Here is a 23,547-nt window from a genome sequence, read left to right on the forward strand (position 1 = left end):
CCCCATGTGAGAGGAAGACAGGTAGTGAAATGCCCAATTCCTTAAACAAGACTAACATGGTAGGTGTAGAGCACCAATATATTTTCTTTATCTGCTTTGGGAGTGTGGTTTGAGAATCTGGAGTATGCAGCAGGTCACAGTGTCTGGACACCATGTCRGAAATGCATCCTCAGGGCAGGGTAGTCCCAGGGATTCGGGTGCCYGCCGTCCTCCAAAGGAGCACATTCTGTTCTCCGCTCTCTGATGAGCTTTATCTGTAAAGGCAATGAGTCACAAAGTCTTGGTGTCTCTGGTGCCCTTGGTATAGCTGCACAAACTCAAAGCCTAATTCACATTTCTACTTTTTTTGTTGTGGTAATAGGCAGTTTCTCTGCTTGCTCTTTCTGTAGGTAGCATGCTCAGGCTGGAGGACATTTCAAACAGCAAAAATWGTGAATTACACAGAAATAATGATACTTGGGTGTGAGTTCAAAACTGAATTCAGTACTTCTGTGTCTCAACCCATGACAAAACAGTAATAGTGTAGTCACATATTTCATCAGTGGTGCACGTCACTGACTAGCAGGTCACAAGAACTGGCTTGAGAAAAAAAGAGAACCTCGGGTGATGTGTTCAGATTGCAGTTTACAACGTGGACTGCTCCCAGGGCCCATGGAAGTCCTGCCAGAAGCAGCCACCACCTACTAGCAAAACCTCCACATTTCCTAGGAGACCACCAAAGTACTAACTGATGGTTGACATAATCATGCTTTAGCCTTGGACTTCTTTATAGGAACTTTCTCCATCCTTTTTTGCTGCATAAACTGGTTGGAGCTGATGCAAAAAATACATCCTTGTAGACATGCAGTTGGCAGTTTTAAGTCTGGTAAAGTCCAGAAGAGAAGAGAGGGTCTAGAAAGGAAACTTGGCAGTTTTTAACTGGCCAGTTTATTCATCTTCTTTAAATCAGCATTAGYGGGATAGGGGTTTGACTGGGAAAAGAGGGGATAGAGGGGACCCRCTGACATTCATTGTGTTCTGAGGATGCTCAGTTACTTCATGGGGCAAATGAAAATTCRTCAATAACTGTTTCCAGGGATTTCCCTCCTGCTGGGTTTTTTTGGGCTGTTTTCTCTTACTTGCATTTTTTCCCMAKCTGAATATTGAGTTGATATTTCCTKTGTGTTTCTSCSTKCWCCATTTTCTGCACGTGTCTGAGCAATCTGCAGTTGGTCATCTCCCACCAGCAGGTCTCCTCAGCTGCCACTGCTGTCTCCCAGCATTTTCCTTGAGGTCTGCCTTTGCCATCATTCATCTCTGCAGTCACCCCACCATTGGCAGTGTGCTACCTTAAATGTTATTCTTGTATATGGACCATCCTAGGACTCGATGAATTTCACTGAACAAATGTGGTGACCTGGGTATTCTTCTCTGATGGAATGTTTGTATGGTGGAATTTCATTAAAAAGATAAACCAAGCAAATGAGATCTGAGCTCCCTTCACCATACACAGGGCCGGGAGCAGTAGCTACAAGGACAAGAAACAGTTTTTTTACCTCAAAGGTAGGCTGTTAATTAGAAGGTAAACATGAACAAACCCTCTAATTTCAGCCAAAGATAAGAGGCATTCACTTTCACCAAGGACTGCTGGTCTAGTGAAATGACCACTCACATACAGCCCTGGGAAGGTTGCATGAGGGAGAAACACACAGGTGTGTTCTGCTTGTRTCCTCCTCCAAATCAGAAAGGCCRAAWGAAGGAGCARARCCAWTGAGCAAGAATGCTGAAGAGRGGACAGTACCTGCAGAGATCTGCTGGTGCTGATTGATTGATGAGAGCCAGCTCAGTCCTTACAGGAGCACAGGGAAGAGGGAACCAGGCAGCTCTTGCACAGCATTGGAGACCTGTGCTGYTCTGCCCACCAAGGGCTTCTCCAGGGTGCTGCATTACCTGGATGTCACATAGCCATTGGCCTTGATCTTAGGCATGCTTTGGTGCCAACAATCAGCTCTGACATGGCTGTCCAGAACTTCCTGTGGGAGAGTATTGAGGCAACCAAGAAGAGATACTTGTGGTCATGATCAGCATGTCCTGCCTGAGCAACCTGCAGTCGCTGAGCCTGGTGGAGAAGGAGGATTTTCCTGAGTGACATCTCAGTCTTCTGTCAGGGTTCAAAGGCAGCCCCACATTTGGTACACTTAGAGAAGGGGCCCCTGGAAAAATGCAGCAGATGCAGCAAGCACTGGTGTCAGTGGGGCTCTCCCTGCTGGATGTGGTTGTTGAGCCTGGCAGGAGTCTGTGTCACATTCTGCACTGCACCTGAAGTCTCTCTTCCTGTCTGCATCACTCTGTCCTGCCAGGAGGGATGGGCACATGGCCCTGCTCTCAGAATAGCAGTGGCTGTCTGTCCATCTGTCTGTTTGCCCAGCTGCTTGTCTTTTCRTCTGTCTGGCCGCAGCAGTGGGCAGATGGGGGTTCCAGGGTGAGCTACAGCCCTGTGCAGGTGCTCCTCAGCCTTGTTGAGGCTTGTCATGTTATGAGAATGGCCTTCCTCACATGCCTTATTTTATTGTTTGTTTGTTTGCTCATTTATTAAGATTTGTAGCAGCAGCAAAAATAAAAAATAGAGGTGGCGTGTCTGTGTGAGTGCATTGTGCTGTGGAGTTACAGCCACAACAGTCACATTCCCCACGCCTGAGAGAGATTACAAGGCAGGGCTCAGGAATGTGCATCTGGCAGCATTTTGTATCTTGGCCATTTCATTGCTTTCTCAGCTTCTGAGGTTCCCAAGGTTTTGGTCATGGAGGGCCTTTTAATCCAGGGAACAGATTTTCTCTGCAGGGAAACACCATTCAAGAAAAATTGAGGGTGTTTGTAAATAAAAGATTTCCATCCAGGATGCTTGCAAAATGAGTAAGGCACATTATGTGGGGATCTGCCCAACCACAGCAAYAGGGGGAAGCACATTTAATTTTAAAGTACAGGAAAGTGTAGCTATCGTACGCCAAAAGATTGCTTAAGGCCTGGGACCAGGAACAGAATCTGAGCTAGCTATTTCAATTTTATTTYCATTTCATGGGTTTTGAGACAGCATTTATAATAAAATTATTCGAAATACGTATCATTAAAAAATGTGTATCATTAAATGTAAGGTTCCTTGTCCTAACATTCTTCCTAAAAGAGAGAAGATTCGTTTTTAAAGTTCTTTTTTAAAGTAGTTAAATAAATAAATGTCMCATCCCTAGAAGTGCCTAAGGCCAGGTTGGACAGGGCTTGCAGCAACCTGGTCTGGTGGAAGGTGTCCCTGCCCATGGCAGTGAGTTGGAATGGGGTGAGCTTTGATGTSCCTTCCAACCCAAAGCATTCCATGATTCTAGGATAAATACAGACAACTAACTGAGATTACTCTTTGGACACTCTCAGAATGTTATTTAATTATCTTCTCATGAGAAGGAGAATACACTAGGTCTGGGGATCTGACCAGATCCCCAGAAACTTACCTACAATACTTTTTCTTGCTTTTCTAACTTATAGATACATTAATTGCTCCAAAATATTTCTGTAAATAGATGTTGGCAGATGACTGCAGCAAGGTTTGAGGTTGCTGTGCCTTAGCATACTTGTGTGTAGCAGAGAGTATCTATATTTGAAGGGCAAATCCCTTACTTCCTAAAAGGACACTAATTATTAGTTGTTATCAAGTGATTTTATTGTATCTGGGAAACTTCAGAACACAGCAGTAGAATCAGGCTTGTTAAAACCCTAGTGATGTATGAGAAATGAAGCACATGAAGACATGCCCTGGCACAGACAGGAGAGAGSATGCTGCARTTGCAGARGATGCTGCAGGAAGATGGGATGCTGTGATTCCTGGGAGCTGTTGAGCACAGCTGGGCTCTGCCATGCTGTGGCAGCATCAGGGCCAGCACAGGGGTCAGCAAATACTGGGGTAGCCTACAGGAGCCCAAAAGGAGCCAAGGGCCCCCTGTTCACATGTACAGGAGAAATGTTTTTTCAAGGGATCAGAAGAGYGATGCACAGTGTGGTGAAGCACAGAAAATCCATATATGAGGTCGTGAATAGATGTGGAAGAACAGCAGAGCAAGCAAGGCTCCCTCGCAGTCCTCTGTGCAGGCAGTTGGTAGCTTGCTGCAATGTCTTCTGAAATATCCAAGCCTGACACTGCATCTAATCCCAAAAAACCATCAGTGCTTCTTGGCCCTGGCCAGAGGAAGTGGACACTGCCCACAGATGAGGGTTTGGGGCTTTGTCCTGGGTKAGTGAGAGTTGTATCAGTGCAGGTAGGGAGAGTGCTTGGCCAGGTTGAGCTTCCTTCAGTGTGGCAGCCCCACATTAAAACATCTGGCACTATTCCCAGTTTGATTTCTCCAAACCCAGCTGCACTCACAGGCACAAGAACCCAGAAKGCAGCCATGCTGCCCAGCTCTTTGTTTGCCCTTAAGCCTGCTGTGGGTGACTTTTCTACCCTGCTTCATGCCTCAGCACAAGGAGAGGKATGAGACAGTGACTTTAAGTCTGTGGGAAGTTTTTTTTTAACTGCTTTCAGTCACCCTTCCAGGGCAGAGCACTTGGAGCATGCAGCGTGGCCCTGGCTCCCAGGCTGCCTCTCAGTCCATCTAGCTGGTGTGCCAGGCTCTGCAGTCACTTAGGGAGGGATTTGTCCCCACAGCAGCTCATTTCAAACTGGAGACARGCAGAAATGCTGCAGCTGACTTGATCTGGACTTGTGACTCTCTGTGCTCCTGGGGGTGACTCTGACAGTACAAGATCTGCTCAGCAATGGCCYTGTTGTCCCTGAATGCCCAGAACAGCACAGCCCTTCAGAGTACTTGGCCCTGGTGCTCTGCCTCGTACCAGTTGCTSGTTTTAGAGACAGAGGAGTGGCACATCCCTCCTGAGAAGGGTGGGGCTTGTAAAAAAAAAAAAAAATCTCTACTTCAACAGAGTCTCAGGCAACCATTTTGGGGAAAAAAGTAACTTAATAATTGAGTGGTGCAGCTGTAGAAACAGCCCTGGGGAGAGACTCAAACAAAGGAATCCCTGAGCTTTTATAGCCTTACAATCCACAGACCCATCACAACAGTTATTTTTGGGTCTAGGATCTTTTGCTGTTCTCTGGCTCCTGCAGAGTCCCAAGGTGACCAAACTCCTCCACTCAGCCCTGGAGGACCCTGAGCCCTTGRTCAGGCAAAGGGTCAGTGTCCATTSCTGGCCCCTTGCCAGGGGCTCCTGCCATTCACCCACTCCCAGCACATCCTGCAAGTCCTGCAGCAGTTCCCCGTGGAGCTCTGGGGGTTCCACAGYGAAGGGAGGAGGGCTCCTGTCTGCTCCTGGGCTGCCCTGGCACAGGACACATCCAGCCCAGGGTTYTTGGAGGGCTGGCATTTGCCTCATCCCCAGTCTTTGACACTCTACCGAGCCATGGTGTCATAACTCCTGCTTTGGGAAGCCTTGGTTTCCAGGAGAGCCAAGGCTTTTTCTGAAAACCTATGGTGGAGCTCTGTGTCTCCATTCCCATTGAGGGGATGGGGCTGTGATTCAAGTAGTTTATGTCAAACTCTGTCATATCTGAGTAGGCTGAGTACACACAGCAGCATGCAGAGCTTTGGCACAGAAACATGAAATTGTACTCATGGCAGCTCTGGATCTCTTGAGAAATCAGCTTTGTCCCAGATGGCCACATCCTGTTTTTTGGAGACATTGTGGTAGGGAGACAGCATGGCTTCATTTGCTGATGACAAAGGTAGCAGCACTCAGAGTGCTCCTTGTTGGTAACCCAGGCTGGCATGTGAACCATGTGTAGACCTCCAGAGCCTATTCCCACTCTGCTAGTTAGTGAATGAGATTCCAAATGTTAACTCTCCTAAACAGCAAGAAACATTGGTGCTGAAAGGAAAACAAAGGAATGGGAGAGTACTAACTTCTGTACTTCTTTKGGGGAATTACAGCTAATTGAGAAAAACTCCTTGACTACTCCTTGACTGAARCTGGCTGGTGGGAGGGTTTGCTTCATGTTTCAGAGAGGCAGTTGGACACACATGTGCTTGGGACCAGATAAGAGGTACCAGCTCAGTCCTGACATTCTTTCCCTGGACTTTTAACTTCTCTATGGTTCATATGCTGACTTCCCACGGGGGTCTCAAGTCCACATGTTGATGCCAAGATCTGCCTCTTTTCTCTTCAGTATCCTGTATCTTATCAGGACAGCTTTCAGTCACCAGTCAGGACATGGACAGACAAATGTGATCACCAGCTGCCTGTTAGGCTGGTTTCTTGAATCCTCTTCACTGGTTTCCTCCCTTCCTCACCTTTGTTTCTTACTCTAACCATCTACCTCCAATCATCCCTTGTCTTGTATAATATCTCTTTCCCTGTGTCCCACTATCAGTCTTTTCTGTGGTCTAGAGAACCTCTCCTGTGACTCATTGTGATGGTTTTTCCTCCTAAGCCTGATGGCTCTCATCACAAGGGTGACTACACAGTGTGGTGTGTTTGTGGGATTAGGTTATTTCAGTTGCCATGACTGTCCCTCTGTGTTCTGTTCCTCTTCCTCTGTGCTCCACTGTGTGTGGAGTTGGGCCCTTCATCGAATCACRGATTCCCTAAGGAWGGAAAAGCCCTCTAAGATCATTGAGTTCAACTTGTAACCCAGCACTTCCAAGCCCAGCRCTAAGCACCACATCYACWCATTTTCTGRGTGCTTCCAGGGACAGTGATTCTACAGCTTGCCTTGACAACCTCTTTTTATRCCTGACCATCCTTTTCATGAAGAAATTTTTCCTAATATCACAGCAATCTGTCTAGATGACCTCTCAYTGACCTTCCAAGACAGTGCTGTAGAAGCTCCACCCAGCAGTGCCAACTCCTTACTGCTGCCCACGTGGCCACCTACAGCATTTTTCCTGTCTGGTCTCAGTCTGCCCATCACCTGTCCATGCATGGCTCAGCTCGATAAAGGAGAGGGGCTGCTCAAAGGGATTTGGACAGATTTRTCCATTAAGTGACTTGTTGTCTATTAGCACAGAAAGGGAAAACAACCATGTGTTTCCCTGGGGGTGATTCCTGAGTTCCCCGTGGGTGCGTTATCCTTGCAGGAAGGCCCATGTGCATGCAGCCATGGTCTCTGTGTTCYAGGTAGGCTTGCTGAGAACAGACACTGCTCCCATCTGGCTGTCCATGGTCCTTGGCACCTGGTGAAAGGGTCGTAGTTCATTTCCCCTTTCTTGGTTGCTCTTTCAGTGCCAGATGYCTGCACTCCTGTTAGAAAGTGCTAAATGCTGTCACCCCCTGAGAGCACACAGAGAAAGGAGAATAGGAAAGAGAGCAGAGCAGAGCAAGAGCAGGAGGCAAGATGGCTGACAGCTGGACTGTCCTCTWCAGACTACTCTCACCCTCCTGCACACTTGCCACTCCCCAGATCCCTTCTGTCAAAGGCTTTTTATTTGTCTTTCTTGCTAACCATCGTCCTCAAATCAGGGCTCGTTCTTTTTCTTCACACTGAATCACAACCCTGCCATCTTTCTTATCCTTCCTGCTTCTTACACCTGCCTTGCTTCCCCTCCTCAGCCAAACCCCACTGATAGCTATTGCCAAGCACTCCCTGAGCTGCTGCTTTGCCTGGGAGTGAGCATTGTCTGTGGTAGGATGTGGACCTAACCTGGTGCCAGAGTCCCACATGAGCCACCACAGGGGCCAGGCTCAGCTGCATCTCAGTGCTGTGACTTCTCCCAGTCTGGCACATGGCTCTGTGCACAAGGCACATGTTTGGGAAGAAGGGAGAGGACTGAGCTGCACTGAAGTTACTCTGATTTTTCACTTCTGGTTTGACAGCTCCTATTTTGAAGGGGTCAAGATGGGATTCACCAGTCAGAGCATTTATCTTCCCACACATTTTGGTCTCTCACACAGCACTGAGGCAGAAAACATCACCCAGTCTGTCTCCTTGGGTCATGTATCCTTGAGAAACACTTTGTTTTCCCCTCATTTGTGGTACTGACAGAGAAAAGTATCCTAGTCCCAGAAGGCCTATTCTCTGCTAACACAGTGCTTTTCGTGTATATTACCTTAAAGCAAAGTCCTGGGCACATGCCTGTGCCACAGCCAGGGACCTGGCTGGGTGAGAAGGGAGCCTTTGGCAGCTGTAGATCTGGCTGGAGACCAGGCAGAGCTGGRTGGGAAGCACACACATTGTGTTCCAGAGGCAGATGAAAATCAGAGGAGTGCAGAGATATGGGAGAGCTGGCCACCCGCTCCTCCTGGTCACAGCCACGATCGGTTCGTAGGAAGATGGCAGAGATGGCATCCAAGGAAACAGCGGCTGTGTGGAGATGCACAAGTTATTTAGGAACGAGTGAAGCAAAGTGGCATGGCACAGAGGAAACTTAGGAGCACAGGAAGATTTTTAAGACTGGGAAAAATGTGARCTGCCCTGTTAAACTGGAATGTGGTATGTGCTAGGCATAGTTCAGCCCACAGCTTCAACCGGTCAGCACTCTGAGAAACACTAACTCTCAGCACAGGCAAGGAATCTGTCCTCTGTGGGGACAAGGGCTGGTGTCACAGGAGGCTGGAGCCAAGGGCAGTGCCAGAGCAGAGGAATGGCACAGCAGGGCTGCAGGGCTGGAGGGCAGTGGCAGGGGCAGTGCTGTCTCGGCAGGGCCACCCAGGGAGGGTGACTTTTCCCCGGCAGAATGTGCCATCCTATTCAGCTCCAGCGGAGCTGTGCTGGTTGTCATGACAACCGAGACCAATCATATGACCTGTTCCACTTTCTATATATAAATCTGTTTAACAAAGTGTATGTGACTCCATGGAAACCAAATGTTGAGCAAGAAAGATTGCATAAAAATGAACAAAATACAGAATGACTCAAAGTACTGGGAAGAGAGGCTGCCGGTAGTACCAAGGGGCTTGTGGGTGCCCCAGACCTTCTCCTGAACAAGGGCACAGGCTGGTGCAGGCATCAGATGAAGTGAAACATAGACCCCACTTCTTTAACTACACCATACAGCACTTTCCTGTACCTAGAGGGGCTCCAAGACAGCTAGAGAGGGACTTTGCACAAGGGAGAGCAGAGAGCATCTTTTGATTACCTTTTAGGAAGAAATTCTTCCCCCTGAGGGTGATGAGATCCTGGCATAGGTTGCCAGAGAAGCTGTGGCTGCCCAATGCCTGAAATGGTCAAGGTTAGGTTGGGCAGGGCTCAGAGCAGCCTGTTCTAGTGGAAGGTGTCCCTGCCCACAGCAGGGGGATGGAATGAGATGAGCTTTGAGGCCCTTTCCAACCCAAAGCATTCTATSATTCTGTGGTTCTGCCTCTTCAGCACCATGCCCTTGGACTGACAGACACTTTTTCCAGGTTCAGTGGTCTTACAAACTGCAGTGAACAGAAACATAAGCTCAGTATTTTCAGTGCAGAASAAGCCATTCCCCACAGGACAGAGGCTGTCCTGGGGCAGATTCATGCCATGCCCTCGTACTGCTCCTTGCAGGGAGTTTCCCCTGTATAGTTTGCCTATCTTTCTGTCACCAGTGATCCTCCAGCCCTGGGCAGGAACTGCAGGGCAGCTGATTGTTTGGGCACTGTGACCTTTCCTTATGCTTCTGGATCTGTAAGTGTGCTGATGTTGTACTCCAGCCCTTTCCCACAGCCAGAGGCTCCCTTCATTTGCTCCAAGGCTGCATGCTCGGCTAAAACAGGATCATAAAATCACAAGAATTTAAATTGGAAGGGACTGTTGAAGGTCTCTGGTCCAATCCCTTGTTCAGAATTAGATCAGGTTGCTCAATGCCTGGATTTGTGGGTTTGGGATTGTTTTGCTTTCCTTTCCCTGGGGTTGTGTGTTGGGAATTGCTCCTGGTCTGAGTTCTGCTGGAGCACCGTGCAAGCCAACTTATCTTCAGCGAGCTCGGACTTAGGAACACACAGATGTTTCCTCCCCAGGATCCCTCTTTGAAGAAGAATGGGGATTTCCTGCAGTTTGAAAATGGGAAGTCATTTTCCTCTATTGAGCAAGGCAGAACTTGCCTCAGGGTCAAGTCATCATGGATTGAAGAGTGTGTTAAACAGAGTGTGTTACTTACTCTATCTTGCCTCACTTTGCTGTATAAAACCCTTTCCAGCTTTTTTCCCACCACTGGGAGAGAATCACAATGCCAAGGGCTGCCAAAGGAACAGAATGAGTGGGGATGCTGCTAACTTGATCAAGAAGACCAAGAAAGTAAAGAAAAGGAAAATAGTCAGAAAGTCAGAAGAGGTGGGAGAGGGGTCCACCACCTCCCTGCTGGCTGTGCTGCTGTTCTGAACTGGCCCAGACAGACAGAAGGGCYTGGCTGCTGATCTTCTTCACATGAAGCATCCAGAATGTCTGACCAAGCTGTCCTTCTCTCCAGACATGCTTCTAGACSCTCTGTTTCTTGCAGCACACAGATGAAACAGTATTTCCTGGTCAAGATTGTGCTGCTGTGGGGTGGCTCTCTGGCCCACACAGGTTGTCCTCTTCTTGACATCCCTGGCCAAGTGCCCATGGATGCTGGGGAAGAAGCAAAGATAATGGTCAGGTTTATGTGCTCTGACCTAAACAGCAAATTCCTCAGCCTCTTGTYAGTGCTGCTGTCCTGAATTAGGTGAGTTAACCCCATAGATCTGTTCTTATTCCACATGCTTTTGCCTTTATCATCTGGTTTGGTGCTAAAGAGCTACAGTGCCCTTTCTGCTTTGAGATGTCTTTTGCATTTGCTGCTTATTTCTGTTTCCTCTCTGCTGTGCATTTATCAGGAGAATTCCATCCCTGTGTTTCTGCAGACAGCAAGCAAAAGCTATCACTTGTCATGTAAAACAAGAGCTGTTCGGTGGCTGGCTCTTACATGTTCTCCTGCTATGTGGAATTCTGATCCTAGGAAATCTTGTGGGAGAGAAGTGCTTATGCTGTTGGATTTTAATATTTTGAGAGACATTTTCATGCCTTTTCCAGGCATTAAATACAGCTGGAGGAGGATATCACTGGGGGTCACACATTTTCTGCTCACATTTTTCAGGTTTCCTGTTTCCTCAATAATGCATTGCAGACATCCTTTCTGGGTCTAGATTTGCCTGTCCACCACCATGGTAACAACAGATGGTGACACTGGAGAAGTGACAGTGAGGGGAGTGGCCTGGACATTTCTGAGCTCAAAGGCACTGAGGGAGTTGGAAGGTTTAGAAAGCAGAAGGGATTGCAAGCCCAACCAGCCTGAGCTGGGGCAGGGGTGTCAGGGTCCTGGCTTTTTCTTTTACTGGAATAGAGCAAAACTTTGAGAAAGAGACTCTTAAATCTTCATGGAGGATCTACGAGAAGTGCACAGCTCCCTGGTAAGCCRTTCCACTTGATACTTGTCCACATGATTGTCAGATTCTTTTCAAGCTGAGCTTGTCTTCAACTTCCAGTYCCTGCCTGCCACTCTCTGTTTGCTGGTTTGCAATGCTCTCTGCTGATAGAGAACTTCTTCTCCGTGCTGACATCCTCTGTTGTGGTTTACTGTKCTCAGAAATTATCCTCGCAATAATTCTCCTAAAATAGGAACAAGATATCAAAGTAATAGTCCAGTCTTTCTGATCTGTCTAAKGAAAAGGTGAATCTACACATGGGTACCTCTGAGCACCTTTTCATTGTTCCATGTGGCTGGGCACAGGGTGTGCCCTGCTTGGAGCTGGGTTTGGGAGAGCTCTGAAGCCTGTCTGTGCTGTGCCATTTGTGGAGCTGTGCCAGATGTGGAGCTGTGCCAGATGTGGACTGGTCTCTTGGAACACTATCTGCCAGTTGCTTCTACCTCCTGTGCAGTCTCATGGCCCTGTCCTTGCTGTGTCCCAGCAGCAGGATTGCCTGTCATCATATGCCACATTAACCAAAACTTCCCCCACATGGATGTACAAACATCCAAACATCCCAGTTTAACTGTGCTGATGCAAGAAGGGACTGCAGATGGCCTGGCTGGGACAGGGTTGTGTCTGCTGGGGAAAACAAAGCGAGAAAATTTCTTCCTTAGGTCACCTGTTTTGACAGAAAAGGGCCGATATGCTACCCACTGTGGCCTCTCTGACACTCTCTTTTCTGAAAAGATGGTTTGCTGAATGTGCCAAAACTATGAGGTACYTAATCTGTGATGCATTATAATGCCCACTATAATATGCACCTATCCCAGATCCCATCATCCCACACTAGCTATGCCAGAGCATTCTGGGCTTCTACATGATGAGTATAGGGCTTGTGATATGGCAAGGGGGAATGGCTTTAAACTGAGAAAGAGTAGGTTTGGATTGGACATTAAGAAGAAGTTCTTTACTGTGGGGTTGATGAGGCCCTGGCACAGGTTGCCCAGAGAAGCTGTGGCTGCCCCCCAGGTGAGGCCAGGTTGTATCATGCTTGGAGGARCTTGGGAAGGTGTCCCTGGCTATGGCAGGGGGCAGAATGAGGTTGTCTGTATGATCCCTTCCAACCCAAACCATTCCATGATCCTGAACGTCCTAATGCCTTTTAGCCCTGGCCTCACCTGTCTCCTGCCTGTGGCCCAGGACCATGTATGGGTAAGGTGTGAGTACAGCTCTTAGAGTAATCCTGGAGATGGAAATCAGACAGCCTTCTTAGCTGTTACTGCAATTACTGGGGGACTGCACTGGTCAGACATGCTCTTTGCAAAAAAAGTTCTTTTTTTCTTCCTAGTGTTTTATTACATCAGGTGAAACAGTAGAAAGGGGTGTCTGATGGAGAGGTGGGATGGAAAAGCTCCCCTGTAAGACAGGTCATAGGGGCTGAGCAGCACCAGAAGAAAGCTTGCACAGTGCAGCTGGTGCTGGTACAGCCCATGTGATAAAAGCATCCATCAGTGCCATACAGCTGCCCACTGTTCTGCATTGCTCTACAAACAGTGCAACACCTCCAGGGGCTCCATGCCTATTGTCAGTCTTGAYTGAGAATAAAACCAAACAAAAGAATGATGCTGCAGGTATCAGGACTGGTGGTGCCAGGACATTGATTTATGGAACAGGAAATAAGTACATGGYTTTGGAGCCATATTAGAAGTGGCATTGCATAGCAAAACAAGACATTTCTGTAAACGAACATACCATGTTGGAGTTGAATTTGAATAACCCAGAGGTAAAACTGGGGTAGCTTGCTCTTTCTAAGAGTTTCATATTTTCATTAGTAGGATCTAGAGCTTTCATGGGAAACAGAGAGGYATTTCAGTGGCATGTGTAGAGAGGTCCTGCCCCTCGATCACAGACTAAAATGGTTGCACTGGTTTCATTGAGAAAAGAATTTCATTTAGTGCATTTCTAGGCAATAGAATAACACAATAATGAGAGCATGTGCCTTTGGGCAGGCTGATGTCTAAGAAAAGTTTTCACTTGCATTATAAGTTAAGAAAAAGATCAATTAGTAACATAAACTGTGAAAGCTACTGCTTTCCCACACATACAGCAGGGTGAGTAGAACTGTAAGTTGATTTGATTAAACCTTAGAGAGCAGAAACACAGGGGACAGGGATAGATGGCAGAGATGCTACTGATTAACTCTGCATGCCACCTTGCCATCAGCACACAGACTATGAGATTGCAGTTTTACACCTGGGACAGTCCCTTCAGATCTCCTGAGGCAGATTGTTCAGTTGATATTGGGCCAGCTGAGTTTCCCAGTATCTCAGTGTATTTCTGCTCAAGGAAAGGAGCGAAAATCTGACCCAGCACAGGTTCCATCTGTGGTGCAGTGGTGAGACAGATTCACCTCCCATTGGCCTTGTGTCCATCTGGCTGCCTTGCACCTCTGACCTGGTTGTGCCAGGTTCACTTGTCAAGGCACAAGTCCAAGATCATTCTCCAGCTCAGTGCCTCAAGAGCCACTGTAATAAGAGTTTTCTGAAACTGAAAAGAAACATAAAGTAGACTGTTGGCTCCAAAATCATTAAATGTACATTTTATTCTGGGTTGRACAGAGTTGGAATTTCACTCAGAGGCTGGGTGTGCAGAAGGACACATCACAAGTTTCTGTCTTAGGATGCTGTTCATATGGCTGTCAGTGTTTGAACAGTATGTGCAGCAGATGCTGGTCATGGCTGCTTGTGAATCCAGTGCAGTTACTTCAGACCTGCTCCCCACCATGTCAGAAGGCATTTTCTGAACAGAGATTAGCTTCTRTGGGATAAATAATTCCATTTCACATATTTTTCCTTGTTCGTTTGCTTTTCTTCCTTTGAAGATAATTAAAACAGAGACACAAGTGAATGCCTCGAATGCCTGGTGTGCCTTAGAGAATGTGGAAAGGCAAAGTGGAGCTCTCTGGGTGTGAGCCAGTGAGGGTGCTGCCTCCACAGCTGCAGCCCTGTCAAGTTGTGACTGTCAATCTTTGGCCATGCACCTTATCTCCCTGCTTCCAGTGTTCCTGGGTGAAGGGATCAGAGGGTGTTCATGTCTCCTTTGAGGTGAAGCCCTCTTTGCCAGTCTCACATCAAGCAACTGCTGTAAATCCAAAGCTACCAAGGAACCATCAAAACTATTTGTGAGAGGGAATATTCTAGGTGATGCAAGGTAGTGCAGACAATTACATGCACTTCAGTTTCACCCCTTTCTTCTTACACACCCTCAAGCTTCACTGAGGCTTGCAGCTGAGTTGGTGAAGAGATGGGTAGCTGATATGTGGCACCTGAACCCTGATAGCAACTCTCTGTGTGTGCCTGGAAAACAGATGACAGCCTGGTGTTCACCTGCTTTTCCTAATTATCTGGGTCATTCTTAGTAATCTGGATCCTAATGATCTTGTATCTGGATGATATGGATCMAGATTATGTGTAGATCACTAATGTCTGCATTTCTAATTACGTGCATTATTAGCATAATGAGCATCCTAATAAATTTACTTCAGCACATGACTCCTAGAGGCAACATGGCTCTGCAGTCTTGGAACTGTCTGAAGGTGATGGTGCTGCTGTAAAATAAATAGTGACAGCGTTTCATGATCAATGCTTTGACCCACTGGTGTATCCATGTGAAAGTAAATGAGGGTCAGATGCCTACCCCGCTTTTTCAAACACTTGATCATTTTATGCTTTGCATTTTACTGCTTAAGGAGAGTCATTTTCTGTGACAGGTCCAGGTGCTCTTGGGACATTAAATACAGAGGGGTTCTTTTCTGTCCCAAGGGGTAATTTCTTCAAGGRAATGTTGCTTCATGTTCTGGAAGAAGCTGGGACAGATGAAGGGAGAAATGGACTGAAAGTCTTTGGGTGTATCAGAATCTCTTGAATGCCAAACCACATTATTTCTGTCCAGCTGTGTGTCTGGTTAGACTTTACATTATGTAGATATTTACTTAATAGGTTGKTTTTTTTCCTTTTCTCAGCAGAAGCCCAGAAAGGCAGCTCCTCAGGCAGGAGAAGATACCTTGAACAGCCACCTTCCCCCCGGCTGGCAGAGCTACATGTCTCCCCAGGGTCGCAGGTACTATGTGAACACCTTCACAAATGGTAAGTGGGAGTGGGGTTCTGGTAAATGTTTCACCATCCCAGCACAGATCTGTTTCAGGAAATCATCTTGCTAGTTGATTTTGATAACAAAGTAGCTGCAGAGCCAAAGTAATTAATATGACCATACGAAGGAAAATATAAGATTAAGTCTTACCATCCCTGTCATCTTAATTCTGACTATCAGAAGACATCTGAAATGTTTACAAAAGACAGAGAATGTAAAGTAGGAATGCCCCCATCATAAGTGTTTTAGAATATGAAATACTGTTAAAGATACATAGTTTTTACCACATTCCCCATTTCTTTTACCTAGAGATATTTATGTCTATATATATGTATATGTGTACATGTAAAGTAGTTTGATAGAACATTAGATATCACTAAAGCACCATTTAGGAAAACAGAAATAGTGAACTGGTCAGACTTATCTTGCCCATAGAGACAAGGAAGGAAAAACACATGTAATGGGACAACACAGAGAAAATTTTCAGTCTATRTTTGTGTGTTCTATTCACTGTGATGTTGGTAGAGGAGCAGAATTAACTCATAATCTTATAATCTGTTTAAGACCTGTCAAACTTGTACTGCCTCCAGTTTACCTAAGTTTCTGTGTCTACCTGCTCTTCTCATCATGAGCTCACAGCGGCATTGCAAAACAGGGTCTTGTGACCAGCAAACCCACATTTCTTTAGCAAAAATATGCCAGAGTGACAGGAAGGAGAGGACAGCAGAAGATAATCTTGTTCACAGCAAAGTTGCAGCCATCAGGAATGAACACTGGCATTCCTTTAGCTTACTCACAAGGAGAGCCATGGGCTGTCCCAATGCACCTCATGGTGTGTTCAGGGACTGGTACGTTTTATTTCAGAAGCCTTTGGCCTAGAACTTTGCCAAGTCATTATTTACTGGCATATGATGCACTTACATCTTACAGGACACTCCCTCCAGAAAATACATCTCCACAAGGTACATTTCCATTTAACCCTGCCTCCATTTTCAAGCACAGTTTGCTCTGGCTGATGGGCAGCACCTGGGGAGATCAGCAGGAGGGAGATACCCCATACCCACTGCAAGTCAAATGTGGGTGAGGAGGTGATCATACTCAGTTCACTGAGTGATGGACCCATATTCACTGGGTTGTGGCCAGATAAAACCCGTAAGAGGCASAGCCTGTTTCTTTTGTGCTAAGAGYTCTTGTCACAGGGATCCTGCCTCAGAAAGGTGGATGGGACTAAGTTTCTCCATAATGTCAGGCAGTTTTGTACTTCCCTTATAAAAGTTACAAATAATACAACAAGGGTCAATAGCTCTATCCTGCTTGTGAGTTCAGGCCAGAAATCACGAGATTTCTTGTTCTTCTAGGAGGGGCGGATAACTTTGGCACAGGGAGGCAGAGGAATCTCCATCCATGGAAAATCTCAGAAACTGGCTTGACAGAACAGTGGCTGATCTGTTGTTAGCAGTGATCCTGCTCAGAGCAGCTGGGCTGAAGACTTYCAGAGGTCACTTCTAACCAGCCTTTCTCAGGAGAATGCCCAAACCATCTATGATTGTGCTCTCAGCTATTACAGTGGGATTGTTGTGTGATTCTCAGAATATCTTTTATGTTAGAGAGGRTAGAAGTGGGATTTCTGTGTTTTGAGCCTTGCTTTAGGGATCACTTACACAATTGTGTTTACATGAGAATCTCACCAGACTAGTCCTAAGCCCTGTTGGCTTTGAAGTTAGGCTTGCTCTTCTTTCCTGTGCTGGATTCAAGAATCCTGCATTTCTGAGTAGCATTTTGTGGGACAACAGTAATCTTCTGCAGCATGTACGGAGCACTCTGACCCCTATCCAGCTTACTTGGTGTTCCTGGCAAGCTCAGTTTGTCTCAGCCTGCTCACTTRGAATATGCTGCTGCCTCAGTCTTCTAGCTGCACAGAGACTGTGTGGTAGGTGTAGGCGAGGTGATATTTTTTGCACTAGCTGGGCTGTATTGCACGATCAGACTCAGATCTCAAATGCCTGTGCTTCCTCAAAGTGGTTTATGTGCCCAAGAAGTGTCACCTGTGGTGTCATCTAAGCTTCAGATAATGCAGGATGCAACCTCCAGGTTGAAGTGTGTGGTGAAACCTTATCCAGTCCTGGGCTTGAGCAGCTGTCTGGTCACTGTTTGGATTTMATCTAATGGGCTTTGACCTTTGGTCCTGCAAAACTTGTAGTTCAGGACTATCCATAGGCTCACATTTGTCAAGTTTTGTGATGCTACACTGTCCTCCTTGACTGTGCTGCAGAGTAAGACCAGCTGAGCCATGCAGTCATCTTAAAGTCACATTTGGCATGTGAGACTTGCTCCCAATAGTGGGACTGCACTTTGACACTTACATTGTATTCTCTGGGTTTGAGCCATATGATAAGTCAAAGACTACTATAAACTTAGTATAACATACTATAAACCTTACARCTGCAGTCCCCATCTTTTCTGTGGTAAAGCTGTGTTGCCATAGGGATGTTTATTGCCAGTCTCAAAGACTGGACAGCTCACTGCTGACTTGTCTGAACTGCTTATTTGTCCTGTTTCTGCTGCAGCTGCTGTTGGGAGTACCAAGATAAACACTGGCAATGTTTGTCACGAGAACACAGTGCTGGCACACATCTGTGTCACAGGACTTCATGGCCTCTGTGCTGCATTGCCTCCTCAGCACTGTTGTTTCAGCAGCAGCAGCCAGGTCTCCTCTCCATCAAGGTGTAGATGTATTTCTAGGCTGCTCTTGCTTTATCATAGCTATCACCAGATGATGAAACTATGCTGAAGCATTTGAGAGAGGTATCACTGTTTAATGCACACACATGGGAACTCAGAGGTCAGTGGAAGACAGTTTGTTGGCCTTCAGTGGCCTTCATAGATCACTCCAGCCTTCAGTGAACTGTGTAGTTAAAGTTCTCCTRCTCAGCATTACCCACCAGCAGCAGTTGATGCAAAACTCTTGGTGGGTAAGGTCACCACTGCTTCTCCCAGGGACCAGGAATCTCTTCACAGTAAAGAGAGGGTAACAAAGGGAGGGAGGCAGGGACGGAGGGAAGGAGTGAAGCAGGAAGGCAGCAAGGAAGGGACTCTTTCCATGGCATAGAGCATCCAGCAGTATCCTCAGCTCTCCTCAGCTGGAGCTCTCCCAGCAGTTCCTTAAAGCTCTGCCTTTCCCCTGTGCTGTGTGCACTCAGGGGATCCTGTCYAGATGCTTCCATCCAAGACTGATCCATGCAGGGATGCAGCTGCTGGGACCCTGACAACAGTGTCATACTGCAGGCTGTCTCTGATCCCACTTTTCCAGAGTCTGCTACTAAATGCAGTCAGTTGCTGGAGTGCTCCACTATGGCTTTTCCTTTAGGGCTGGTGTTAGACAGAAAATGTATCTGTACACATTTTTGGCTGAACAGCTCTCTGTAAGGCTTCTTGGAGTCTGGGGCAGACAGATCCAYACTCTTGCTTTCTTTTTGTACATGTCCCTYATCATGCATCATGCACGGGTGGGTSTCTCGTGCATGAGGTGAAAGGGAGTCACACAGCAGTATGGTAAGCMTACAGTGGAAGCTCCAGGCTTTGGGTCCACTTGTCTGTAATATAAATGTGTTTGGACATCCTCAGAGTGGTATGTCCCTCACTTGCAGGACTCCAGCTGTCCTGGGTGTCCAACCAGTTGCCTTGCCAGTCAGTAGGAGACATATCCCAGGGCAGAGAAAGGGGATTCATCCAGGTCAGGGCTGTGGCTGAGCCGTGGGTCAGGTGCAGAGCATCCCTCTGGGACCTTGCTGGCACCCAGTGCCTTTCCAAGGGGGAATGCTATCAAGAGCAGGCTTTCTTGGCAGCTCTGTGGCAGTTTTAGCACTTCCATCATTGAAAAGCACTGATGAGAGGAGGTATGGGCCTCATGGGGTAGAGCTGTGTGGCTAAACATTTATCCAGCAATCGGGCAGGGTCTGTGAGATGGAGACCTGTGCAAAGGAAAGGCAATTGATGGGAAAACAGATCTTAAAAGCAGCAAAGGCAGTCTGAAAGCTGACTAGAGGGAAAACAAAGAGGGGACCATAGTTAAATTACAATAAGCTGCTGCAAAACTGTTTGGCAGAGCATCCYCAGAGCATGGTCATCAATGGTCCCTTGTCAAAGGGGAGTTTGTACTGAAGGGAATCCTGCAGTGATCTGCCCGAGAATTCATTCTAGGCACTATTTCCAGTGATGAATGGCATGTTGACATTGAGAGCACTTATTCAAATGATAACTTTTAACTGGAACTGGGAGAGAACATGATGTTCTCTCCTGCACAGAATAGACTCAGAATTCACAATCACCCTGGAACAGGAGGATGCTGTTCAGTAAAGAGGCAATTAAGATCAGAAATTTCATCAAAAATAATTAAGTGGCAAAGACAGGCAATGGAACAGTTTATAGAYGAACACATTGGGGCTCTGGAGGATCTAAAGCTGAGTGTGAGCCAGCAGTGTTGTGCCAGCATTTTCCATTGTATAAATAGGAGTGTTGTCTGTGAGGCATGAAGTAAGCCTCCAACTTTACAGGGAAATTATAAAGCCTCAGCTGGAATATTTTATCTTGTTTGGATCCACACTTCAGGAAAGATGTGAGTCAGTTGAATAAAGCCCAGAAATAAGTAACAAAAATGATAGAAAACATAACCTGTGAGTTAATGCTGAGAGACTGGAGGTGTCTGCCCTTAGGAAGGAAGTTGTGGACAGGGTCATGAAAGCAGGCTTAAAGTGCTTAAAATGCCATTCAGGAGAAGACTGTTTGCAGTGCCTGTCATCATTAGAAGATACAGTAATACATTTCAATTGCAACCACGACAACTAACCCTTCCAAGCTCTCTTGGAAGTCAAATGTGGGAGTATGGAGTTGCCTGGGAGTCTGTATGACCAGAGCAGGTTAATGCAAAACCATGAAAGTTCACACTGGCCCTGCTCCGGGGCAGAGGAGGGACAGTGATTTCCTGAAATTCCTGTCAGGTCTGTTTTTTCAGTCAGTTTAGTTTAAGCCTAAACTACATGAAAAATATTTATCAATGTAGAAAGTTACAAATGCTTGAGACTCAGTGGAAGTTGTTCTTTATTTGATGTGTTTATATTTCACCAATTTTACAATCATCACATCTAACCAGGCTCTTGTCACTCATCTGCTGGTTTGCTTTTTCTGGTTGTCTAAGTCAAGGAATCTTTATATGAGTTCAGAGGAACATTTAGTGTGCTTTTCATTTGCAGCTGTGCTGAATATTCTCACTGTGTTTTGGGACAGGTCCTGCTCCTCTGTGGACTGTCCTGCCCTCAAGCTCTCCAGGGAAAGGCAGGATTAGCCAGAAATGCTCCTGGCAGCAGCAGTGGGTGGGCTCCACCCCACATGGTCTGCTGGGATGGGTGCATGGCTGCGAGCAGGGAGGTACACAGCCTTTGAAAAAGGTCAGCAAGCAAAAGCTGTACAAGTTATTGTGTGGTGGAGCTCTGTGCTGCTCCCCAGATGAACCCTGTGTGTAGTTCTGCTCTCTTGTCCTAAAGACAAGAGGTGSTGGGTGACCTGTCTTGCTTTGCTTTTCTGACCATGCCTGGTAGTGCATCTTCTCTGCCTCACCAAAYGCTTCCCTCCTCACATCCTGCAGAAATCTTCTTTTGGATTAAATAGGTTTTTTTGCTCTTAGTGCTTGAACTATTCAGAAATGGTAATTCAAGTATCCACTCCCATTCCTGGGGAGGGGAAATGGGATTTTAGGAGCAAGTAACATCTTGATTCTTCTGAGCCTTCAAAATACTACAGGTGCCTCCCTTCTTATGAGACATTCCTATTATTGTCATCATTGTTTCCAGTGGTCAGTGTCCTTCCACACTGGGATTATCTGCCTTTGTTATACATCTTGACTCTGGGATCAGTTCCATTTGTCAGAGCAGGGTGCTAATAATGCCATGTTTGTGGGTTYGATCCCCATATCCCTCATTCACTTAAGAGTTTGACTCCATGATCCTTCTGAATCCCTTCCAACTCAGACTATTTTGTGATCTTACCTGACTATAACAGTATTTTCACTGTGTGTTGTTGTATGGTCTAATTTTCAATGTCTTTAGAGGAAAAACTCAAGGAATTGGTTYCTAACTAGAAAGAAATAGAATTTGTGAGACAGTGTTCTTATGTGGAAGAAAGATGTTAGGAAAATCGGTAATGAAAGAATTGGAGTGACTGTGGAACAAACAGATGTGCAGAGGTAAATGAGCCAGATGMCAAACAGCACATTCCTGTCTATCTCCCCTTGATGGTCTCACCAGATAAACACTCCATATTTATCATCCTTTGATAAATCCTGAAACCATTGTAAAGGCCTCTGACCTGTATGCAGTCTGTACAATGAAGCCAAAGACAATTTCAATATATCTGGGTCTTTTCAGCATGACCTTGCCACATAAAGGTTGACTCTCACCAATTACATTACAGCTAGATGGCCATCATATGTCTTGTGCAACATCTAGAGACATCCCTGCTTGCCATGTCCAAATGTGAGAAAGAGTGYCCAGAATGCACAGCTACTACATGGTTAACAAGTTGCTCAGTGTCTGTGGGAGGGGTGTACAATTGTGTGTGGGTGGTAGATTCAGCARGAAAATATTTCATTATGCTGAAGAAATTCTCTGATGGGCTGCAGCTGCAATACCTCTTGCATTAGTCAAACAACAGCACTCCAGCTACCTTGTCCATCACATTAAAGATGGCTTATGTACTTACAACACTGCTGTTTGTGTGGCTTACTGCCACCTTGTTTTCACAGCTGAGGTCAACCTGCATGATGTGTTCTTATTTCCATCCTTTTCTTGTCTTTGATATAAGGTCCTTCCCATTTACTAAACAGCATTTCATCTCCTGGAAAGCAGGAATTCTGTTTTTGTGTTTCCATGATCCTAATTAAGGTCCATACATTCTTAGCATCACAAACATCATTAGTAGAATGCTACCTGCAACATAAGTTCTGTGGCAGTCCTGAAATGTGTGGTTCATTTCCTTGAAAGGAATCATTAAGTCCAGCACTTCACAGTTTTAGAAGAATTTTCTTGACCTGCCAAAAAAGGTATGTATCCTCCTGATAACCACCAGTCAGCTTTTTCTTTCTGTCCTCCTGGGTGCCATTTCCTGCTCATCTTGTTTTATCCTTCATCCTTCACAGAAGTTCCTAACATCCTGTGTCTGGTGAGCAGCTGGGTTAGCATTATCAGAGAGTCACAGAGTGGTTTGTTTTTGAAGGGACCATAAAGCTCATCTGTTTCCAAGCCTTGTGCCATAGTCAGGACTGCTACTAAACCAGGTTGATCAGGGCCACATCCAACTTGGCYTTAAACACTTCCAGGGAAGTTCTTTCCATGCAGCGTGGCACTGGTTTTGTCTTGCAAGTAAATTTCCCAGGTTATTAAACCAGTTGCTGCTGAAACGTCCCAATGTGAGGGGTTAAGCACTGACATGTCTAAGGCCTGCTGGAATTCATAGCTGGAAGCTCCCCCAGTCTTCATCCACCTGTCTGTTCCACAGTTGCTGTTATGAGCTGGGTCTGGCACAGCTTAGGCAGGTAAGGGATGGTAACATTGGTTGTGGTCAGCTTTCATGTGACACTGTTGCCATTAGGACATTCAGTGGGTCAGAGAATACCCATGGATACTCGAAGGGACTTCTGCATATTTTGAGGTTCTCCATCCTAAAATATACCATTCATCACATTTTTGTTGCACAGCTTCTATGCAATGCCAAAGCTGAGAGCACTGGCACATTATGATGTTGCAAGCTCAACATCTCTTTCCTATGACACACCATCTTTAAGTACTGTAATCATATGAAAAGGATTAAATTGAGAAGCACCAGCAAAGGGAACCTTCCTATTTCACCATCACAAGCTAGACCTCAGTCAAGAATATGAAAGTGATTTTCATGATGCTGCATTTCATTGGGTAATTGGAGGAAGACAGCAGACTAAGTAGGAGAATTCTCTGCCCTGTGATCACACAATGATACTTGTATTTTCACTAGGTCTGTTAT

At 46.2% G+C, this 23,547-nt stretch overlaps 1 protein-coding gene across 7 annotated transcripts in view; it reads left to right on the forward strand.

Annotated features, from left to right (window-relative positions):
• The window catches only part of GAS7 (growth arrest specific 7), a 104,850-nt gene that overhangs the window by 19,551 nt on the left and 61,752 nt on the right, over nt 1-23,547 (forward strand). For 5 of the 7 annotated variants that reach the window (XM_057374088.1, XM_057374089.1, XM_057374090.1 and 2 more), the window contains exon 2: nt 15,371-15,494. In XM_057374088.1, the coding sequence (XP_057230071.1) occupies nt 15,371-15,494 (124 nt within the window). Of the gene's footprint in view, nt 1-11,260; nt 11,350-15,370; nt 15,495-23,547 lie in introns of those variants that run through there. The other 2 variants (XM_057374091.1, XM_057374087.1) reach the window with 2 other exon arrangements.

The sequence above is a fragment of the Malurus melanocephalus genome, unplaced genomic scaffold (genome assembly GCF_030028575.1).
Source record: "Malurus melanocephalus ecotype Western Australia unplaced genomic scaffold, MMel_1.1 scaffold_215, whole genome shotgun sequence".
Lineage (NCBI taxonomy): Eukaryota > Metazoa > Chordata > Aves > Passeriformes > Maluridae > Malurus > Malurus melanocephalus.